Source organism: Haliotis rubra, unplaced genomic scaffold (genome assembly GCF_003918875.1).
Source record: "Haliotis rubra isolate DU_JTF1 unplaced genomic scaffold, ASM391887v1 Scf331, whole genome shotgun sequence".
Lineage (NCBI taxonomy): Eukaryota > Metazoa > Mollusca > Gastropoda > Lepetellida > Haliotidae > Haliotis > Haliotis rubra.
In genome coordinates, this window is record NW_025767004.1 from 800,682 (window position 1) to 823,600 (window position 22,919).

At 40.5% G+C, this 22,919-nt stretch overlaps 1 protein-coding gene across 1 annotated transcript in view; it reads left to right on the forward strand.

The window, feature by feature from the left end:
- Nucleotides 1-22,919, forward strand: part of LOC124284246 (enterin neuropeptides-like) — a 43,399-nt gene that overhangs the window by 11,983 nt on the left and 8,497 nt on the right. The window contains exon 2 of the mRNA XM_046720315.1: nucleotides 15,566-15,670. Coding sequence (XP_046576271.1) covers nucleotides 15,598-15,670 — 73 coding nt within the window. The 5' untranslated portion in view covers nucleotides 15,566-15,597. The remainder of the gene's footprint in view (nucleotides 1-15,565; nucleotides 15,671-22,919) is intronic.

Genomic DNA, 22,919 nt, shown 5'->3' on the forward strand with positions numbered 1-22,919 from the left:
GGACCATAGTGAACTTATAAACATTGGTCACCTGGAGAATGGGACCATAGTTACGTTATAAACATTGGTCACCTGGAGAATGGGACCATAGTTACGTTATAAACATTAGTCACCTGGAGAATGGGACCATAGTGAACTTAGAAACATTAGTCACCTGGAGAATGGGACCATAGTTACGTTATAAATATTGGCCACCTGGAGAATGGGACCATAGTTACGTTATAAACATTAGTCACCTGGAGAATGGGACCATAGTGAACTTAGAAACATTGGTCACCTGGAGAATGGGACCATAGTTACGTTATAAACATTAGTCACCTGGAGAATGGGACCATAGTTAAGTTATAAACATTGGTCACCTGGAGAATGGGACCATAGTTTCGTTATAAACATTGGTCACCTGGAGAATGGGACCATAGTTACGTTATAAACATTAGTCACCTGGAGAATGGGACCATAGTTTCGCTATAAACATTGGTCACCTGGAGAATGGGACCATAGTTACGTTATAAACATTGGTCACCTGGAGAATGGGACCATAGTTACGTTATAAACATTGGTCACCTGGAGAATGGGACCATAGTTACGTTATAAACATTGGCCACCTGGAGAATGGGACCATAGTTACGTTATAAACATTAGCCACCTGGAGAATGGGACCATAGTTACGTTATAAACATTGGCCACCTGGAGAATGGGACCATAGTTACGTTATAAACATTGGCCACCTGGAGAATGGGACCATAGTTAAGTTACAGGACCCTCGTATATTGCCACTGGGTTGGGAGGACTGAAGGAAACCACTGGAGCCGGGATGTGGTTGCACACAGAAGTAGACAAAAACCAAATATGGGTTGTACAATATAATACCTTTATAACACTCTGCAAAAGATATCGAATAAATTGTTTGTTGTTCATCTCAATACGATTCCTCCACTTGTCTCGGGTCAGATTTGATTATCTGCTTGTCATTGTTACAAGAATACAAGTGACCGCTGCGTTACACAATCACTATCTGATTCATCCTGGCAATACATTTTAAACAGCAAAATTGTATGGGACATTAATTTACTGAAAACGTGTTCGTGAGACGAAAACTTGAGTTTAGGGCGAACATAGGAAGCCGTAAGGAAACACAACACTTTAAGACAACACTCCTGGAACATCTTCATAGTGATGAGCAATGAGCCCCACCAGGACGGGATCTTTGCCAGGCTAGTAAAGTCTTCACACATCATCAGCTCTTCACCTAAGTGAACTCACACCTTGACGGCGGTTATCATCCCCGAGATCGTGAGGCGGGGCGGGAACAATTTCCTTTCGTTTGTGTCATTATTAAACAGTAAATATCCGGCGAGTTAATAATTTAACTTTTGTGTTGCCATCCCAATTACAAGATGTACACACTTGTCGAATAAACATGCAACGAATGATAATTATTACCACCGATATTTCCACCATCTATTTTTCATCTCTTTCAAATCTCGTTTGGAAATTTGTTTCGGTTACAAAGATTTATCAGGATCATTCACTTGATGATCAGTATGTTGTTTATGGAAACACTAAGACCTAACTGACGTGTGAAAGTGTTGATCCAAAAGAAGGTTATGGAACACTTGTAACCTGTACAAACTATCCCGTCATTACAACGCTCAACAAAGCTTAATAAGACGAGTTTTTATAAAGAAAATGTGTTTCTGTTAACCTTTAAGTCGTTTGTCTGTAAGTTGTGCACGTGCAAGAAGAGTACGGTTGAGTTGGCGAGAACTGTTCAGGAAATGTTCGTGGACGTGGAACTTCCTGTCCCGCTGAAACACGCCTTGTGGTATAATGAGGTACGCGGACCTCAGCAGGAAGCAATTATCAGCACACGGTGTTAATCATAGCATTGCTGTTGGTAGTCACGCTTAACCCTCCACCCAGAAGTCTTGTGTTCTCATTATCTATCTGAGTAATCACTCGCGTACCATTTATCACGGGTTTTTTTTCTCTGTTTCTGTCCTGATATTTTTATGGGCGACCCTAATTACCAACAGATGTATTTGATGTGGGACAACTCATGTGGCAACATGGGCAGTTTGGGAGCACGTCTGGAGAAATGGCCTTTTTGTCGGAAACACAAATATAAGGTCTGGATTGGCTGAGGCATTAACTCGACGTCGCACGTGTATGTAGTGAACGTTATAAAAGTACGTATTAACATACATTATTTATTTCCGAGCTGAAACTCTACAGCTGCAGTAATGCTGAGATTATCTAGAGAAACTTTGCAAATTATTAATCTCATGATCGTTTACGTTGCAGTGAGTATTTGTGATAAAACGGCATCAAACCATGAAACCAGCTGTATCTATACAGTACATACTTAAACTGCTAAAACGTCATCATTATGGCTTATGTCACGTGACAAGTCGACAGTGGATGAGCTTCAGTAACAGATGGTCACATCTATGTAGTAACAGGGATAAACACAAAGATAATGCAGCTCTGCCTAACAGGGATAAACACAAAGATAAAGCAGCTCTGCCTAACAGGGATAAACACAAAGATAATGCAGCTCTGCCTAACAGGGATAAACACAAAGATAATGCAGCTCTGCCTAACAGGGATAAACACAAAGATAAAGCAGCTCTGCCTAACAGGGATAAACACAAATATTTTGCAGCTCTGCCTAACAGGGATAAACACAAAGATAATGCACCTGTGCCCAACAGGGATAAACACAAAGATAATGCAGCTCTGCCTAACAGGGATAAACACAAAGATTTTGCAGCTCTGCCTAACAGGGATAAACACATAGATAATGCACCTGTGCCCAACAGGGATAAACACAAAGATAATGCAGCTCTGCCCAACAGGGATAAACACAAAGATAAAGCAGCATAAAACATAAAACATTCATAACGTACATTATGACTTCGGGTTGGATCTAGTTTGAGCCAGTTCTTTATGGAATGTTCTATTAACGCAGGTATTTTAATCTGAAATTAGATAATGTTACGTGTAATCTAATCCAGAGCGGAATGGGATCGTGCTTTGTAAGACGTTAAAGACGTATACCAGTGCGTTTCATCTTCGTCTTTCTTGTCCATCCATACAAAATGACATCTCATGTTACATATGTGTCATTAACAAAATCTCGTAAACGTACTATATGGGAAAAACTATCACCCTCCGTAATCACTGCTCGACTGCACCAACGATATCTTTGAAGCTCATACTTAAACTTTGCCTGGGAGAAGAGGAAAATGCCATTTGGTTGCCCCCGACTGATCCCGGGCTGTATGGCTTCATTAGACAGGGAACCACTGTTGTCAATTTCCGATAAAACCAGGAAGCGAGTCCAAGAAAACTATTGACTGGTGTGTTGAAATAGTTGCCAGTCGTTGTAATTATCACAGTGTCGATTGCATACTGAGTCGGGCAGGACAATGACAAAGCTGTTGCAGATTTCAAGGAGAGTCCATGGTGGTAATTCCTGCATTGCCCGAGACACTGGATTTGCCCTAGTCACGGATAGCTTAGATCCAGTCGAACACCAACCCAAACATTGGTGTGAATGATAAGGGCTCTTCCACAGTATTCCAGGCAGTAAACTAACAAGTAATGGTCGTATTGTGTGTTTCAAGAATACAAGTTCCAAACTGACAAGATAGACGCCTATTTGAACACCGGGTGGTTGTGAGTGTTACATGTGGCAAATACGAATTCAAGCATCGTAGTTTGTCCAGATCCGTTCTCTTTAGTCCTCCAGTATGTGTTGAGATAATTAGAAATATATTCACAGGTACTCATAAGCATTCTCGGCCTAGACAGCAACATTTTTATGATAAATTCATGGAAAATGAAACAAAAATTAGATGTGATTTAGTTCATTATAATCTATTTTGTCGCCTTAGGTATAAACAACAAAATGTATTCACGTATTGTATGGTTGAATATCAAGCCACTGGCTCTGATGGTGTTTAAAAGATGAGCTAACGTTTCATAAACGTGGTAACCCACGCCATGAAACACTCACACTGGGGTCTGTTTGAAACGTTGTCACTGAAACTATCTATGAAACATAATTGTTTTCAGTAAAACATTCCTTCACTAAGAGGTCCTCGCCATTATGTGGTATTGAGAAGAAGCTTTATAAATAATTCCAAAGGACATCTCCATTTGGACAGTTATTAAACCGACCCAGCTTTTCGCTGACTTGTTCTAAGAACACACAATCTCCAGTGCGTGGTTATGGTAATAACAGTGTCTTAACTGCGATCAGATGCTCATATTGGACAATCCTTGTCTATAATCTACAACACAGGCTGGCCCGTGTTCCTCGTGTAGTATTTATTTGCCCTCATTTTGCCATTGTGATTTGATTATGACTTTATTACTGTCATTGAATCCAATCATGACCAACGAGTGAATATTCTGTCGTGGTAATTCTACCAGGCGGCGTATCCCGTTATAGACTTCATCAGATCCACTGGCCATGGCTGCCTGTTCTGGTCATGGAGCATACAGCTGTGTTTGCCACACAATGCAGACAATGTAAAGGTTCTGTCGAGCACTCTGGCAGATGTGACATTGGCAGCAATGATCATTTAGTATGTCAGATGATTTGCTGACCTGGGCTAAAGATTGGATTGACAAGAGTCACAGTACACATTCTGGTCAATATTCTAAGTGGCCGAACACCAATCTGACCTTAACAGTAATAAACGACTGAAATGGAAGGAATTGGATGAAAGGGCTCTGCTGTCAGTTTGCCACTCAGTAATGTATTAAATCATCTTCACATTCTCATCCGTTCTGTTCCTTGAAGACTGAGGTGGTTCCGCCAGGGAGCAGGTTAACAGTCGGGGAGGTCTTCAACAATATGGTGTTTCAGGAAATGACAGTTGTCTTTAAATATGTGTTGTTTCAGGAAATAACAGTGGCTGTCTTTAAAAATTTGGTAGTTCAGGAAATGACAACATTTATCGTCTTTAAACATTTGGTGGTTTGGGAAAAAAGAACAATGTCGTGTTCACCAATTTAAGGGTTCGCATAACCACTTCTCTCGACAGCCATCATTACAACTGATCATATAACACAGACGTTGTCAACATTTCAAGGAACGGAAGCCGTATTTACAAATACTTGTTGGGTGGGTGGTGGCCCCATCTTCTAAGCCATCGTAACGGCTGAGTTGCGTCCCCTAGGCGTGTCAGGATCCTATGTTCATTCGAATCTGAGGCTGGCTCTGAGTAACATTGTTTGCATGTCACCGCCACTTCTGGGTATATTCCAACAGTATCACTCACATATTCATTTTCATGAACTGACAGATACAAGTTCTGTGCTATATGTGTGTTGGCTAAGACGTTTAATATGTGAGATGAATGGGATTCTAAACGAATATGTCACAACTATGTCTAGATGACCCTGGCAGCCAGTCGTATACTGTCGAGCTTCACATACCCTTCCTAAGGCCTGTTAGGTTTACGAAGTGACGATAACACAGGCTTTAATTTCCTAATGTGTCAATATGTATTGCAGAACATCGATATATCGCTCCAGCAAAAGCAGTCCTGTATTTCATACGTTCTTTATTACACAAACGATGCCAGGAATTTGCCTACTTTGTCAGCGCATCCGGGACACCAGGAAGCCATGTTGATAAAACGCGACTTCATTATTGATACCTGTAACAGCTCTGTGATCTAAAGATATTCTTTTTGCCTTCCTTTTCATGAAACGTGCTGCGTAAAATTGACTTTGTTGTCAAAGTAGGGAAATTAGCCTAAAGTACTGAAATCTTTCCAGCGCTAAGGATCGGTAACCGAATGGAACTGAAGCCTTCCTGTGACCTTTAGGGATGCCGTGATCGTAATCGCCTCTTACACAAAGACTAAATGTACAAGGAATTTCATTACACTGGACTGGCTTGCATCCCGACGGACTGCAGTAAAGGACATAAGAATAATTATTGTATCCGACAAATTACAAAACATCCTTTTGTTTAATAATTTAAATGTTTTAAGATTGCTTTGGATATTGGTCCGGAGCATGTTCCTTGTGTTGAGACTAAAGCTTTTAGGTTACATTCTTTGCTAGTTTCTTAAAAACTGTTTAACATTCACTTTAACTAAATCTGTAAATACGACATGAGAGACCTGTTATCTGTAAATACGACATGAGAGACCTGTTATCTGTAAATACGACATGAGAGACCTGTTATCTGTAAATACGACATGAGAGACCTGTTATCTGTAAATACGACATGAGAGACCTGTTATCTGTAAATACGACATGAGAGACCTGTTATCTGTAAATACGACATGAGAGACCTGTTATCTGTAAATACGGCATGAGAGACCTGTTATCTGTAAATACGACATGGGAGACCTGTTATCTGTAAATACGACATGAGAGACCTGTTATCTGTAAATACGACATTAGAGACCTGTTATCTGTAAATACGACATGAGAGACCTGTTATCTGTAAATACGACATGAGAGACCTGTTATCTGTAAATACGACATGAGAGACCTGTTATCTGTAAATACGACATGAGAGACCTGTTATCTGTAAATACGACATGAGAGACCTGTTATCTGTAAATACGACATGAGAGACCTGTTATCTGTAAGATATCTGTAAATATGGCATGAGAGACCTGTTATCTGTAAATACGGCATGAGAGACCTGTTATCTGTAAATACGGCATGAGAGACCTGTTATCTGTAAATACGACATGAGAGACCTGTTATCTGTAAATACGACATGAGAGACCTGTTATCTGTAAATACGACATGAGAGACCTGTTATCTGTAAATACGGCATGAGAGACCTGTTATCTGTAAATACGGCATGAGAGACCTGTTATCTGTAAATACGGCATGAGAGACCTGTTATCTGTAAATACGGCATGAGAGACCTGTTATCTGTAAATACGGCATGAGAGACCTGTTATCTGTAAATACGACATGAGAGACCTGTTATCTGTAAATACGACATGAGAGACCTGTTATCTGTAAATACGACATGAGAGACCTGTTATCTGTAAATACGACATGAGAGACCTGTTATCTGTAAATACGACATGAGAGACCTGTTATCTGTAAATACGACATGAGAGACCTGTTATCTGTAAATACGACATGAGAGACCTGTTATCTGTAAATACGACATGAGAGACCTGTTATCTGTAAATACGACATGAGAGACCTGTTATCTGTAAATACGACATGGGAGACCTGTTATCGGTGCTCATCACAACACAACATATTGCCTGTGTGGACATTGTAAGTGAGCCCACGGGGGTTATTGTAGACTCCCGATAGCTGCCCACATTCACATGTAAGCCTCTTTCAAGCTTTATGTTGACATAGAAACTAGATAATACTTTGCAAATAGTAATTTATTAAACGTTCCCGCGAGCATATCCGTTGCAACAGTTTTACAATTTTTACACAATGAATGTGATGTCCGTTTCATCTAAACTTGATTCACGATCACCAGACACAGATGGTTTCGGGCGTATTTCGTTTAATGAGCAGTACCCCTGTTGCTGTGCACGAGGTGCCATGCCCCAGGGTGCACTGGGACATATTAACGATTCCATTCTATTCTTTGTAACTATAAATAGCATGAAGTCGGGCTGAAATTGAAACAAGGCCTATCAGTTAAATCGGTTTAAAGTGTCGGCAACATATCTGACTTCTCCCATTGGTGCCACTTGTTAGAGCGTATCAAATACTGTGTGATATTTACACCGGTAGTTTGCAATGAACAGCGCTAAACCAGGATGTGTTAGAGGGAAACCTAGCGGGCAACACGTGTTATGAGGCAATGTACACGTGTTAATGACAGTCGGGACAGGCAATGAAATGTTCGGGGTGTTCGTTGCCATTGAACTTAATAGTTCCGAAGGTTTATGATGAATGCAATGAACTCCATTGATCTCACAATTTATTGAACTGCCCGAAACATCACACTGCCATCATTAAATTAGAACACTCTGTGCCATGTGAGAATATTTCTTTTGGGAAAGATAAAGTTTTACTTTTTCTTCGTTCGGGATCAAATTGAATCTGTTTGGCTTCTATGTAAAAACACACATTAGAGTCATCATCAGTGTAGACAGTACGGATGACACTAGTCTCCATTTCTTACGGGACTCTCTGACGTACAAGCACACAGTATTATAGGATACTTATATAGCGCACATATCCACGGACTAGGCGTGCTCAAGGCGCCGACATTTTACCCCCGATCACTGGATGTCAATCTCAACGGCACATCTTATTATCAATCTCAACTCCCTGGGGATCATACAGCTCTGGCTGCCACAACGCGCACCGAGTTATTGTGGCTTTCCCATCCTTACGAGGTACCCATTCACAGCTGGGTGGACTGGGACACATAGTCACAGTACTTTGTCCAAGTTTACTGCACGTTGCTGTACGCGCAACTAGGTGTTTGCACGTATTCATGTGGCCACCATCTGGTCATATACCAACGAATTCGTGGGTTCTTTTAAGTGCACAGGGTTGTGTACTGTACACTAGGGGTTGTGACAACACTGAAAGAGTCTGCACACAAAGTTGATTCCAAGGTTTTTACACCCAGTGAAGAATGAGGACTATTCTTATGGATATACAACTTCTTTATTCTATAAAAGCGACGTTTCGACATAGATTCTAATGTCGTTGTCAAGCAAATGGCCTCCATTCTTCATCTACCAAACTTCTAGAATGCCAATCAAAGAAGTCATACGTCACCACTTGGTTGACAACGACATTAGAATCTATGTCGAAACGGCGCCTATATAGAATAAAGAAGTCGTATATCCATAAAAATAGTCCTCATTCTTCATCTACCCAACTTCTAGAATGCCAATCAAAGAAGTTTTACACCCGGTCACAGGTGGGCTCGATCCCGGCACCTCATGCTCGCTGGATCACTAGCCTGGCGCCTTAGCCAGCTCGCCCACCACGCCCCGGATGACTGTAGTCTCCATGCCTTACTAACGGTACTCTCTGACATACAAGCACACAGTACGGATGACACTAGTCTCCACTACTGTCGGCACTCTCTGACGTACAAGCACACAGTACGGATGACACTAGTCTCCACTACTGTCGGCACTCTCTGACGTACAAGCATACAGTACGGATGACACTAGTCTCCATGCCTTTCTAACGGTACTCTCTGACGTACAAGCACACAGTACGGATGACAGTAGTCTCCATGCCTTACTAACGGTACTCTCTGACGTACAAGCATACAGTATCTGTATGTAGTTACACATTAATGTAGAGGTGTGGTTATATTCATTTACAACTTGATGACGCTAGACATACGGTGTAAGGTGCAATATTGTACACGAATTTGTAACAGTGACTCGCTGCGTTTGCACTCAAAACACAATAGTCACTCAATATAGGCAAAAGACATTACTGCACTTTGGCAGAGTAGAGCTGCTATACATTGTGATACAACATAAAACATTGTCTGTAGGTCAAATGTAATCCAAGTTATATACCGTGTCCTTGAAATTTAGTTAAGGAGACATACGTGCTTAAATCAGGTTAATCAAATAATTTCCAACTATTCAGAAAACACGTTTGGATTTGTTGCCGCCATTGTGTATTGTCCACTGATATTGTTGCCAGAGACAGCAGACAGTAGCCGCAGTATTTATAACATCATGGAGTGAAATGGCTTGGCCTTGACACACAATATGTGTTTAAACATCTACCATCCCACAACTCTGTTGGCCTTCACATTAAATGTGAAGATAGCGGCACAGATTCTAGAAATGATTGTCTTAGACCGTATATATGTCTGGCTCTATCGGGCAGCTTCAAATAATTATGTCTTTTCACACATTTGTATTCTGACAAATATTCCCTCATGTAGCCTGATCTGCTCGTATCCTATTAGTCTGTCATTACCGTAGTCATTCTACCGCAGGTCTTTGCTGATGGGGAACTCACTGTCTGGGTAGTAACGTATGTGTAACTAGCGACGCCAACATTATACGAGGGGACATATACGATGAGTAACATGGACAATAGAGCATTTATTTGGTATCTCCATCCATCTACTCTGGTAGGATCACAACACACCTGAGGGAATCACTAGCATTCATCGCATTAATAACCTCGGCATGGAAACTCAATTATCAGGTCGCAAATGCCTCGCGGTTCATTAAGAGAGGTCACATGTATGTCAATTGTCAAACAAACCCATTATTCAATACGTTTCCTCGGGGACTGTCTATGATACACCAGTTGTCATACACCCATTGACGATAAGTGATGAAACCTACGCACAAAGGCTGCTTCGGTTGCCCCTTCATTTAGAGATAGTGTAGCAATGAGAGGGCATCTGATGGAGTTGACATGTGGACATTATGGCGGGTATTTGTTGCAACAGTAGATCAAGAGTAAATGTGCTAGGTGATGGCATCTGGACGCGAGCTAGACACACCGTGTGATTAACGTGGATGCAGTACGTCTCATTAATGTGTTGCAAAGATAGATAATGACTGTTGACGCACACATTTAGGCGATAACTGTTTGAGCGCACTAAGTTAAAAGATACATGAGCTGGTTACTTCGTTGAGATACTAACTGGTTACTATTTTGGGAGGAGGCCGTCGATACAGATTAGGCAATAGATACAACAGGCCGTTGTTCTGCTGGAGGATGGCTCGGGATGCAGACTGAAGATACAACATGCCGTTGTTCTGCTGGATGATGGCTCGGGATGCAGACTGAAGATACAACATGCCGTTGTTACCTTACGATAGTCCAAAAATATATTTGGATATTTTAGCCCGGTGTTAGGCTGGGATACATCTGTCAGATGGTATGTTGGAACATACTAGCCGACTGTACTGTTGGCATTCATATGACATCTTGTCATGGTAGGATACATCTGTCAGATGGTATGTTGGAACATACTAGCCGACTGTACTGTTGGCATTCATATGACATCTTGTCATGGTGAGATACATTAGCCCGTTATTGTGCTATGTTACTTGTGTAAGGTCTTATGCTGGGATAGATTAGTGTGATGATCTGGTCATACCTTAAGGTGCCACAGGTAGCTTGTTTTATGTTGGGATTTTCCCGTCTGATATGATTTTGAGATACAACTGCCCATTGTATCTTACGAAGCTTGTTGGAGCCGATGTGCAGAAGCATTCTGTAATCGACAAATACATTATCGTTCCAGTCAGGATATTTAGTGGAAAGTAGTTCCATGTTTTCTTGGGAATTACAGATAGTTTCACGGGATAGGTAACAGTTTGAACTGCGAATTGTAAATAATTAATATGTTTAGTGTTTAGTATAACTAAGGGATTTGTTTCCACACAACCGATTTAAAACAATCCCAAAAGTCAAGTACATTGGCGTTAATGTATAACTGTTTTGTCAGCTGGCGGGATGCTACATAGTAGGGGTGAAAAGGTACGCTCTTACCACGGTACGGTACGTATTGCGGTACAAGGCCCTCGGTTACTTCCGAGAAAATAGCGGCCGTCTGGCAAAGAAATGCATAGATTTTGACAAAATGATTCGATTTCTAGACATTTTAGAAAAGGTTTTAAAAGGTTAATAAATGACGGTACGAAAACTGGAAATACCGAATTTTCGGACTGCATTATGGTATACCGAATCGAAGGCAAATACCACGTTTCTACGAATACCGCGGTATACCGTTTCACCCCTACTACATAGTTACAATATGGGTGGGATTAAATATCGAACACTGATGTCCAACCGTGGGATAATGTTGTTGTACCTGGTGGAGAAAACACCTTTAATTTGTTTACAATCAATGCACGAACATTAACTGTTCACGTCGAATTATGTGCAACTTTACAAAACACAACAAGCGTCACCTTCAGTTGAAGGGCGCAATATGTTCAATTAAGCACATCAGAGAAGAACTGATTTCAACCAGAAACATCCCCAGTAGACTGACGATATCCCGAATGGGAATTAGCCCATAACAAGGAATATACTTCCGTGGAGATTCTTGTACGGAAAAGAACATTACGATTACTCCGAATGTCAGTGAAAACTCGATCCGATTTCAAGTTATTTCACCCTAGGGAGAGGTTGATTCAATTCAGACTGAATTGTTTTACTGCCAAATTAGTCGCCCGTTGATTCCAGCCAGTCAGTGGAGACCGGAGGAAGACCAGGCTGGTTCCCGCCAAGGGCTCTTTGTCGTCATGTGCACAGCACAGGTGCTTTCTAAACGTATGTCGCATTTGCCGTTCACGACGTTGAATTTCCCTACTTGTTGGTGAAAATACCCCTGTGAAAACTCATCACACTATCACGCGACGTAGCGTGCTTGTGAAAGCACAGCCTTGATTTAGAGTGTGAACGGGATATGAGAATCTCAACGACTTCAGCGCTGATTTGTTGCTGAAAGAAACTCTGATTAATAACAAGCATAAATGTCTTCTTTTCGCTTTTGAATTCAAGAGTCCTTTAACAAGTTCCGGTCAAAAAGGAAAAGAGCTCCTGTCAACAGAAAATTGAATAATTATGATTTTTGGCTAACGAGCATAACGCTCAATCCAATAAACTCTTAAATATTGTCCTTCTTTTTCTCGCACTTAATTATATGAGAATTTACATAATTACATGTTATCAGATAGCACATCGACTGGCACGATGTGTCACCCTATTGAAATGACCTCTAGCCAAGACGATTCTTAATGGAGGAGTTTATAGCAATGCCTGTAACTTTAAGCTGTCTATTGGGATATCACTGCGCGGTAATATCTCTAAGGAGATTCATTGACACTTGAGTTCTAGAAATGAGATCGTATCTGTGACATTGATTTAATCCCAGACACAAACTGAATATTGTATCCTTATCTTCAAAAGAAAAATCTATTTTGTGCCCTTAACTTTGTCTGGATGGTTATGATAAAACTGAGGATATCGTATGAACCACTACATCAGAGAAACAAGTTGAAAAAAAAGTAGCGGATCAAACAGTTTGTTGGGCCGTGAAAACAGAAATGCTTTCGAGTGAGTGAGTGAGTGAGCGATTGAGCAAGTGGGGTGAGCGAGTGAGTGAGTGAGTGAGTAAGAGCGAGTGAGCGGGTGGAGAGTGAGTGAGTGAGTGAGCGGGCGGGTGGAGAGTGAGTGAGTGAGCGAGTGAGTGAGCGAGTGCTGCTTTACGCCACATTACGCGAACGTCACGGCGGGAAACAGAAATGGGCTTTATTCACCGTACTCGTGTACCAGATATATTCGCTGTACCCAAGCATGCGACGATACGAGCACCATTTAAACCAATAGGCTGCCCATTTATTCGGGAACTCGGTGGGGTCGTGAAGACAGACACAGGATAAGCCACAGTTGGTGCAGTCAGCCTACACCGGTGTTGTAACCTGGCATCATACAGGCGACTTCTAGACACCGGTTGTAATGGTAATGCCTGGTACAGATTTCAATCAGCGTTACGTATGTTCCTCATTGTATACATGAAACTAATTGTGAGAGGAACTGATTCAACTGGACTGCAGATCCTGGTTTCTTGAGACACAATTATGTGTGAAATATAAATTGGTATCGCATCATGATTTTGCATTACGGGACAATGGATAGATTAGTCAGAACGCCAGTTTACGGATGGAACATGTTTATTTCCATAACTCCTGTATCGATATATTGTACTGTCAATACAGCCGCCATTGTATCGACATGGACACAGACGCACTCGGGCTTGAATCAAGCTACAGGAGTTGCTTTTTGTTGTCGATTTTTCTTTTTGGCGACAAACAGATCAGCAAATATAAACACAGGGAGTAAGTGATGTGTAAACGCATTTAGAAAATCTCAAGTAGACATCGCTGACCCATAAACGCCATTATGGTACAGAAGTGCAGGCAGCTATCGATTGTTGAAGCAGACGACACAATACTTCAGACTTAAATGTATGGAGGTCTACGTATCACAGAGACATCACGTCCAAAAAACATCATGGATGCTGTTAAAGACATACATTTTACCTGTCAAGAGTTATAATGCATTTCTCTGACGAACACTACTGATTGTGTGTTGATATTTCAACGTGAGAGTTTTCAACGTCTCTTAATCAGGTTCTATCGATTCATACAAGCACAATATATCTCCTCCGATTTAACAAAGACAAAAAGCCAGTGTTGTCTACTGGGTTCGCTAGTGTGCTATTCATTTACAATCACAGTTCATACAGATTGTGTACAGCAGTCTTTTGTTCAGTCCCGCATGCCCCATAGGAATTCCACGACAAGTGGGAAACACATCTACATTTGTTCTTCATTCATGTGACTGGCTGTTACATGGCGATCAATCTCTGACAACAAATACCATGTGATGACAGAGTAGCCTTGCATTGGAAGAAAAAATAATATTCTACTGCTAACTTTACTGGAAATGCAAGTGTATTTGCAATGCGAACAATATACACGGGTCCTTGAACGCTTAGGAAGGATGTATTAAGCAAACACAACTATACCACGGGACTCGGAGCAGGAAGTTAGAAATCACATGGCAGACAAAAACAGTGAGAATTGTTTCACGAATATCTTTATAATAGAAAGTCATTTATAAATTAGAATCCGATTCATGTGTACTGGTTGACTTTACAGACAATAACACTATCAACATTTACGCTCAACTTTACTACACTGACGTACAAAAGAAACTACACACCTGATGCTTTGGTAAAATATTTTCTTAAAATTAGAAAAGTGTTTTGATTGTGACTTACAAGTCACAATCATTGTGTACGTGTTGCAATAACACCAGATGTCGTACTCAAGTACACTGTTGCTAGCAAAATATTTGTTTATTTGGGAATAGTCTCAATACACCAGGTGTGTACTTTCTTTTGTACAACAGTATATAAAGTCTGTAGACTGTGGCACTAGGTTCAAGACGTCAATAAGGTATTAAAACTAGTGACCACGTATAGTTACATCTCCACCATCAAATGTTCAAGGGGTGGTGGGATAGCCTAGTGGTGAAGTCGTTCACACAAGCCGAAGACCCGGGTTCGATTCCCCACATGGTCACAAATGTGTGAAGCCCATTTCTGGTGTTCCCCGCCGTGATGTTGCTGAAATTTTGCTAAAAGCGGCGTAAAACTAAACTCATTCGCTCAGATGGTCAGGTTTTGTCAAAACTGAAAGCAAACGTCATCTGACGTGTACTGGTGAGATATGTGAATGGCGGACTGTATGGGTGTATACAGTAAATCGGAATGTCTGTTTGGACTGGCAAATAAAAAACAAGAGGTTTCTTTTGGGTGTTAAAAATGTGTTGTCGCTCTAACAGCAAATTCCGTCCCACTGATTTACCCACTTGAACTTGAAATGACCAGTCAAACCGTGTCATGTGTTTGTTATTTAGATATACACTACAGATTAGAGTAACACTCTACTGTAGACAGGGGATAGGAAAGGCGTCAACTTTACATTTATGTCGAGCATTGCTCCCACATTTACTATAAGCGGAAGGTGGGGAATTTTGACTTTGTTTAAGAATGACATCTCTGTGTTTTCAGACCACCGATTGACAGAACCGAATCACCGCATTATGTCGCCCATCGTGGAGTATCTATGGAAAGTCAGCCTTGCCATCTTATTTATACACACTGTTTTCGTCACAGGTAAGCTTGGACCCCTTCCATAATACTATCAGTTAATTAACTGTGTGTCATATTTTAATGATTAACGCTCCCTGTTCTCGGATGACAATTTGATAAAGTAAAACCTACTCCTCTTCATGAGCAATCTTCATACACGTCTATTCGTATTTGCCATATGTATTTTGACGAGTTTAACAGAGGTGGGAGTTTCTTGGCCAAGTAGTTGTAAATATGTTTATGTTGAGTGTAAGAAGATCAACGATGATGTCCATTAAAAATTCTTTGTGAAAAGTACTCCATTCATTACAAACGTCCTTATAGTTCAGTGCTTACAGACTGGAACACTCTATCCATCATAACTGTAACGTCACAGAGAGGGGTACCTTAAGACCTGGGCACTCACTCACTCACTCACTCACTCACTCACTCACACGGTGTCATCAACAAACATAAATTGTACTACAAACAAATAAGGCTAAGGGAGGTATACGATTTGGAACGTGACTTCTGTCAGCTTTAGACACGCCCTGTGCGTCGGTTACCGTTTTCCAGTGATCCATCCATCTACTGTTCCATCTCTGCCTCGCTGCTTGTTCGGCCCATGGAAGCTGTTTGTGTATATAGTTGAGACGTGATTATTCGCTGTTGTCCACGCTGTGAAAACATCTGGTTCTGGAAGCAATTATGGCTGTGCTGTGTGAGCTTGCATTACGTCATATAGTCAAGTATAGCACCTGTAGGTAGAACACGATATCGATAAACGAGAGAAGTAGTTGCCATGGTACTCGACATGCATGTACTAATAGGTCTCGGGGGTTATGGTGTTATTAGAGGTAAATTAATGAAATTCGCCGCGATGACGTCATGACGACGCAACTAGTAGAAGGTGATCCGGATGAGCAGAGTTTATTTAACGGAATTATGTCCCCCAACAGTTCCGTGATATTGTTGTTATAGGATTACCTATAATTGGCGCGTCCAGTAACCAGCCGCGGTGGCTCTGCTCTGCGATGACTCGTACCTAGATGGTGACGATAATGACTCGCTACTATATTCCTGACAGAGCGTCCCCTACTGTATTCCTGACAGAGCGTCCCCTACTGTATTCCTGACAAAGCGTCCCCTACTTTATTCCTGACAAAGCGTCCCCTACTGTATTCCTGATAAAGCGTCCCCTACTCCCACACTCTCAGAGTGAGACACTCAGCTTCTAGTAACGATTTCTTATGATTATGAAAAGTGTTTCCATCTGTTAATATTCCCGTTACGCGTGTATATCTACCGAATTACCGGAAGGGTCGTGTTATATGTAGATGACTTGACTTGGTTATGTTCTTGACTGCAATTGCTACCGCAACTCGCCGTCTTTACAGTACATGTGGCACGTCCTAAATATACATACATAGACCACATCACGACCTTGACCACATCACGACCTTGACCACATCACGACCTTGACCACATCACGCTGTGTCTCAACTGGCCCCTCCTTCCACCCTCTACATGACCCGGAGGACTGGATCCATGACGCGTAAATTGGGGACAATTTGGAATATTAGCGAACAAGAGATGAAGATGAAGATGGTTTATTGTACAGAAGGCCTCTGGCCCGTATACAGAGTATTGTAATGACAGGCAAGGTATGGACATTGCAAACAGTGGAAAGCATCATAACATTGTTAGATTAGTTGACAGGAGAAATTAAACTCTTCCTTAAAGACAGCGAATGTGTTAAAAACAGGGCTAATTTTACATGGACAGATTCGGCTTTTGATGATAAAATTCTTATAAGTGTTTCCCTTGTAGGGTGACCCAGATATTTTTGTGGAATGTACTCCTTTCTTAAATCGACATAAGCGTCACATATAAATAACAGATGATATTCGTCTTCGATATCCGCCATACAGACAGGGCAAAATCTGAGATGTTTGGCGAGTGACTTGTTACGGCCAGTATTGATCATTATATCTGTCAAGCCAAGTCTAAATCTAATAACTGTATTTCTAAGTTTCTTGCTTGTAATGTTTGATAGATATGTCTCAGGTTCGATCAATGTTTTAAAGGATCTATATACATCGAATCTTGAACTTAGATTAAGGGTATTCATCCCATTCTGGCGAAACATATCCACGGCTCTTTGGCGAAATTCATTCATAAACAGCCACTCGTTACCGACACCTTGGAAAATCCACACATATCCAAATCCATACGAAAATAACAGATATCTTATATTTGATGCCCATGTTACATAACCAATATTATCTAAATTAAGTAGCATGTTATATGACTTTCTTGGTAGACGCTGTTCATGCATTTTCAGTATTTTGAACCAGTATTTTATGCAGCGAAGGTGAAAGTTTATATAAAGTGGGTATCTTCCACATTCTCCATGTACCATGTAGTTTGGTGTTGTAATGTTAACATTAGGAACTTCTTACATGCCAATAGATGTATCTTTTCAATCGGTTCAAAAGTCTGGAAACCCCATATCTCCGCCCCATACAAAAGCATTGGTTGTATCTGTGCATCGAAAAGTTTAAAAAACATCTTTGGTGTTATTGGCGCTAATGGATATAGTGATGAAAGCAGATACACCAGAGCCTTTTTTGCTTTTGCTGATAAGGCAATAGCAGCTTTACCCATATTCAATGTATAATTAAAAAGTATTCCAAGATATTTGTATTCAGAAACTATTTGCATTGGAATGCCGTTATAAGACCATTTTTCGCCATTAGCGATTGGTCCACCCCTTCTAAATACAACAATATTTGACTTATCAAGATTAACATCTAATTTCCATTCTTTCGAGTAGTTCTCCAGAATGTCTAATTGGTTCTGTAAACCTACCACTGAGTCCGATACTAATATCACGTCGTCAGCAAACAGTAGCATTAAAATCTCCAAAATATCAGGATATAGTTGTACACCATGTTTGCCTTTATGAATTATTTCATTTTCCAATTCGCTAATGAAGAAGAAAAGGGAATAGGGCTTAACAAACATCCTTGCTTCACACCCAGTTGGCACTCAAAATAGTCAGTGAATCCCCCATTGCTACGCACACAAGCCTTTACGATGGCATAAATACCTCGTAACATAAATAACATTTTCCCATCTAATCCCGCCCGCTTTAAACAAGCCCACAATTTCTGTCGATTTACAGAGTCAAATGCTTTCCTAAAGTCAATAAATGCTACATATAATTAACGTTTTCTTCTTATTAAGTACATTTGCACAATTGCATACAACGTAAAAATATGGTCAGATGTGGAATAACCTTTCCTAAAGCCAGCTTGTATTTCAGGAATTTTATCTCTAATATTAGCCCACATGTTTAATCTTTTGTTGAGGATAGATGTAAACAATTTACCAATACTACTCGTCAGATATATGCCTCTGTAATTGTCAGGGTTATTGGTGTCACCCTTCTTATGTAGAGGTACTATGATAGACTGTGCCCAGGTTCTTGGAAAGTATCCAGTCTTAAAAACATAGTTAAAACATTTATGTAAAAATGGCAATATAATGACTTGGGAAGTTTTTAACATCTCCACTAAAATTTTGTCCGGACCAGGTGATTTTCCGTTTTTAAGATTTCCTATGGCATCGACAATTTCGGTTTCGGTTATTATTGAATCAAGGATTTCAGCATCAAGTTCTGTATAACCACTGGTCTCCAAACTAGCCTTAGATTCCTGCAAGCTAGCTGTATCATTACATTCATATTCTTCATGAAAATGTGAAAAGACAGAACGGAAGTGTAACAACCACTGGTCAGTTGTTATCTTACAAACCACATTATCTTTACTTTTCAAGGAACGAATCTCCCGCCAAAATTTACCAGAATTTTGAGTGAAAGTGCTAAGTTTTTTCAATCGGAGATCTCTTGTTTTGCTCTTATATTTTCGACATGATTCTTTATATTTATTTCTCAAAGTACAAAAAGTCTTTCTGTTGTAGTCGTTTCGTGTAAGTCTAAATTTCCTAAGCGCCCTCTTCGCTTCACGCTTTGCAGACCTACACTCGTTGTTTAAGGGTTGGCGTCTTAAAGTCTGGCATCTAAAAGCTGGTCTTTTCATACATTTGGCTGCATCCAGTAGATGACTGATAATCTAGATTAGTATCTATATATTCAGTTAAACTGTGAAAAAAGGCATTAGCTTTGCCTGTTAGGCAAGCTATAAAGTGATCTGATAAAGCACTGTTCCACCTGTACGTTTCCGCGAGATTAAGTGTAATGCCTGGTTGTTTATCTGACATAATCGTACTGATCATTTCATGACGTTGATCAGACACTCTGTGCGGACAATACTGAACTGATTTGCCCAAAGTGTTTGGCGATCACTACACAATCCAGACGTACAAACAAATCAATTTATTCATTTTACCCACGAATTACGCAGATTAACCAGATTTGCCACGATATTTGTGCTCGACTCACCGTGCTTGCACGTGCTTTTTCCTTAACCTGCAGAATTTCTGCTCAGGTCGACAAAGTAGCAGCAGCAGCACAATACTTGAACAGAAGTCGTGGCAGATTGTGTAGAGAATGTCCTTGACATGGATGCTGGTTTGGTATACATATTAGCCCATCATGACATAGTAAAGTAAAGTAAAGTAAAGTGTTACATTCAGGAATGTCTGTTGTGAAGAACTCAAATCTTTTTATCAAACATTCCTGCTGATAGAGCCTGTCATTACATCGTCAAGCCGACACGAATACCGTGCTCCGGTAAGTACATGTATGAAGGAATTAGCCTGTACATTGATTTGGTAGCTTATCTACCAACAATAACGCGTAAGCGGGAATGCAGATTAACTTATTCCATCAGCATAACCTTTTGTGAATATTAATACTGTAACCATGAAACGGTCCCAGTCATATCCTGGGGACAGAAAGGGGTAAGATAATGACATGTACAATCATGACTGGATCATGCTAGCTTGCACATGACCATTGTTCCCACGATCTGGAATCTTTCAAGATTCACTGATTTCACGTCTACTTAATTATTGATAATTTTCGATAGTAGGTACTTAGCAATAATACTAAATGTGTAGCCTAACGATTTTCTATTTGAGTCCAGAAAAAGAGTTAGCGTTTTGATAGAACGTATATCACGATAAATATTTAATTATCTTACAATAATGCAATATGACAAACAAAATAATCTGGATTATATGAAAAACTCACATTAGGATGCTCATTAGGTGTGTTTCAAAAGAGCCCAGACTTCCTGCCTTCGAGGCCATACCGCCTTGGTGTCCTTGCCAATGAGTTTTTGGGTATCTCAATTGGATTTTGTGTTGTAAAACGTATTATACCGGATTGTATCTGAAGCCCGAGGACATGGCGACAGTCACTTGTTCAATACAATCAGTAATGTTTTGCAGTCATAACCTGTACAAGTCATTCATATTGCTGTTTTGGCATATTCTCTATCAAACATAATATTGGTTATTGTATTGATGCAACGTGGATAAACTACAGGCTACTGGGTGTACACTGCTAACGGAAAGAATCGCGGAATTTTGCCCACAGACTTATGTTTTTTTTTCTGACTTTAATACCAAAGTTTAATATTGACACAACCGGGAAAGGGGAATAACAAGAGTTATATGAATAGAGATGTGCCTTGAGGAACGTGTCAAAATATTGGACTTTTTAGATTCTACAAATCTGCTTTTCATCTCTGACGTGAAGGTTTCCTGGGCAGTGTTTTTGTTAGTGATAGGGAGGAAATTAGCGTCAGTGTAAACTCAAATGAAAACTGAGACAGAAAAAGTTGAAAACCAAACACTGTTTTCACTTCATCTCATGGCTTTCGACAGCTTGTTAAAGCCACATATAGCGATATGAAGGAACCAATCACGTGTTTTTGGTGGGAAATGTGAACATTTGTTCCATAAAAACTGAATTGTAAACAGATGATAACAGTCGAAGAGAATTCGATATGATGTTTTGACAATTATTGTTCCAAAGAACAACCTAGGAACGTTTAGCCTCGATTATATTTTGAAACCGATTTGATTCGACGAATATTGTAAACTTGTGTTGCCAACTACTTCAATGGGCCACTGGACATCAGTGATGACACCGGGTGGTACGGGAGTAATGAGAATGTGCGTAATATTATTGTGAATGTCATGTAAATCGGGGCTTGTTTTGATGGTATGACACAAGGGAATGTCAAGTCCCTTACGACCTCTGCCTAATTCATCATCGGCAGTTTGTGTTGACTTTACAATAATTGGCTCTACTTCTACACGTCGCCATGTCTCAAACATTTAATTGAACAGGCGTCTCATACCAAAGATGAACGGAATCCTAAGGACACCTCTCTCACGTATTTGCACATACTAATTCATTGCAATGATTCAGATGCACGATTGCCAGGAGTTAAAATAGTCCAACAAAAGAACTTAATCATTTCGACTGTGAAAATGTTGAGAACCTATCCCTTCTGACACTTGTGTTATTGCGAAGTTCCTGGCATTGTCAGCTGGCTTGATTTGTCTGGTGATTAGAAAGAATTGGAGAGAGTGAAACAGTTACAGCTTTTCTTTCGTCCCCTTTTCGCCAGTCGTCCCTAGAAATATTTACGTTAGAGTTCGTTCCTTTGACGGAAATCATTCATGAAGATCCTTCTTGTCAGAGGTGCTGAACTTGTTCAGTCCGTCGGGATTTGAACCCAGACATTCACCCTCAGTCCAAGCTTGTCATCCCGAGTATAACCTTGTGTGCAATCTACATAATGACAAAACCCGCTCAAGGGAATACAAAACTATTTTTGTCTCAGAACACTAGAAAACGGAATGAATAATTCAAATTTATCATAGGCCAAGTTCTCGAGTTTCGCGGAGAAGCTTACCGGGCTCATTGGCTGAAACAGGAGCCACCAAAGGGTACTTGTGTACTTAATCCAAAATGCACGTTTGTATAACTTGGTATAATATGAAATGTGTGTTACTATTCCAATATATTTACCTCTCATTTTATGACCAATATCGCAACATGGACACTAAAGCCCCATACACGTGCAAAGTGTTGCAAGCACAGTGAAGAGAACGAGTAACATAAAACCACAGACTGTCATGCATGTACGGACATGTGTACAGATATGTTCCTCACGGAAGACGTGGTGTACAGCGAGGACTCGCTTGTGGTGATGAGTGTCATGCATGTACAGACATGTGTACAGATATGTTCCTCACGGAAGACGTGGTGTACAGCGAGGACTCGCTTGTGGTGATGAGTGTCATGCATGTA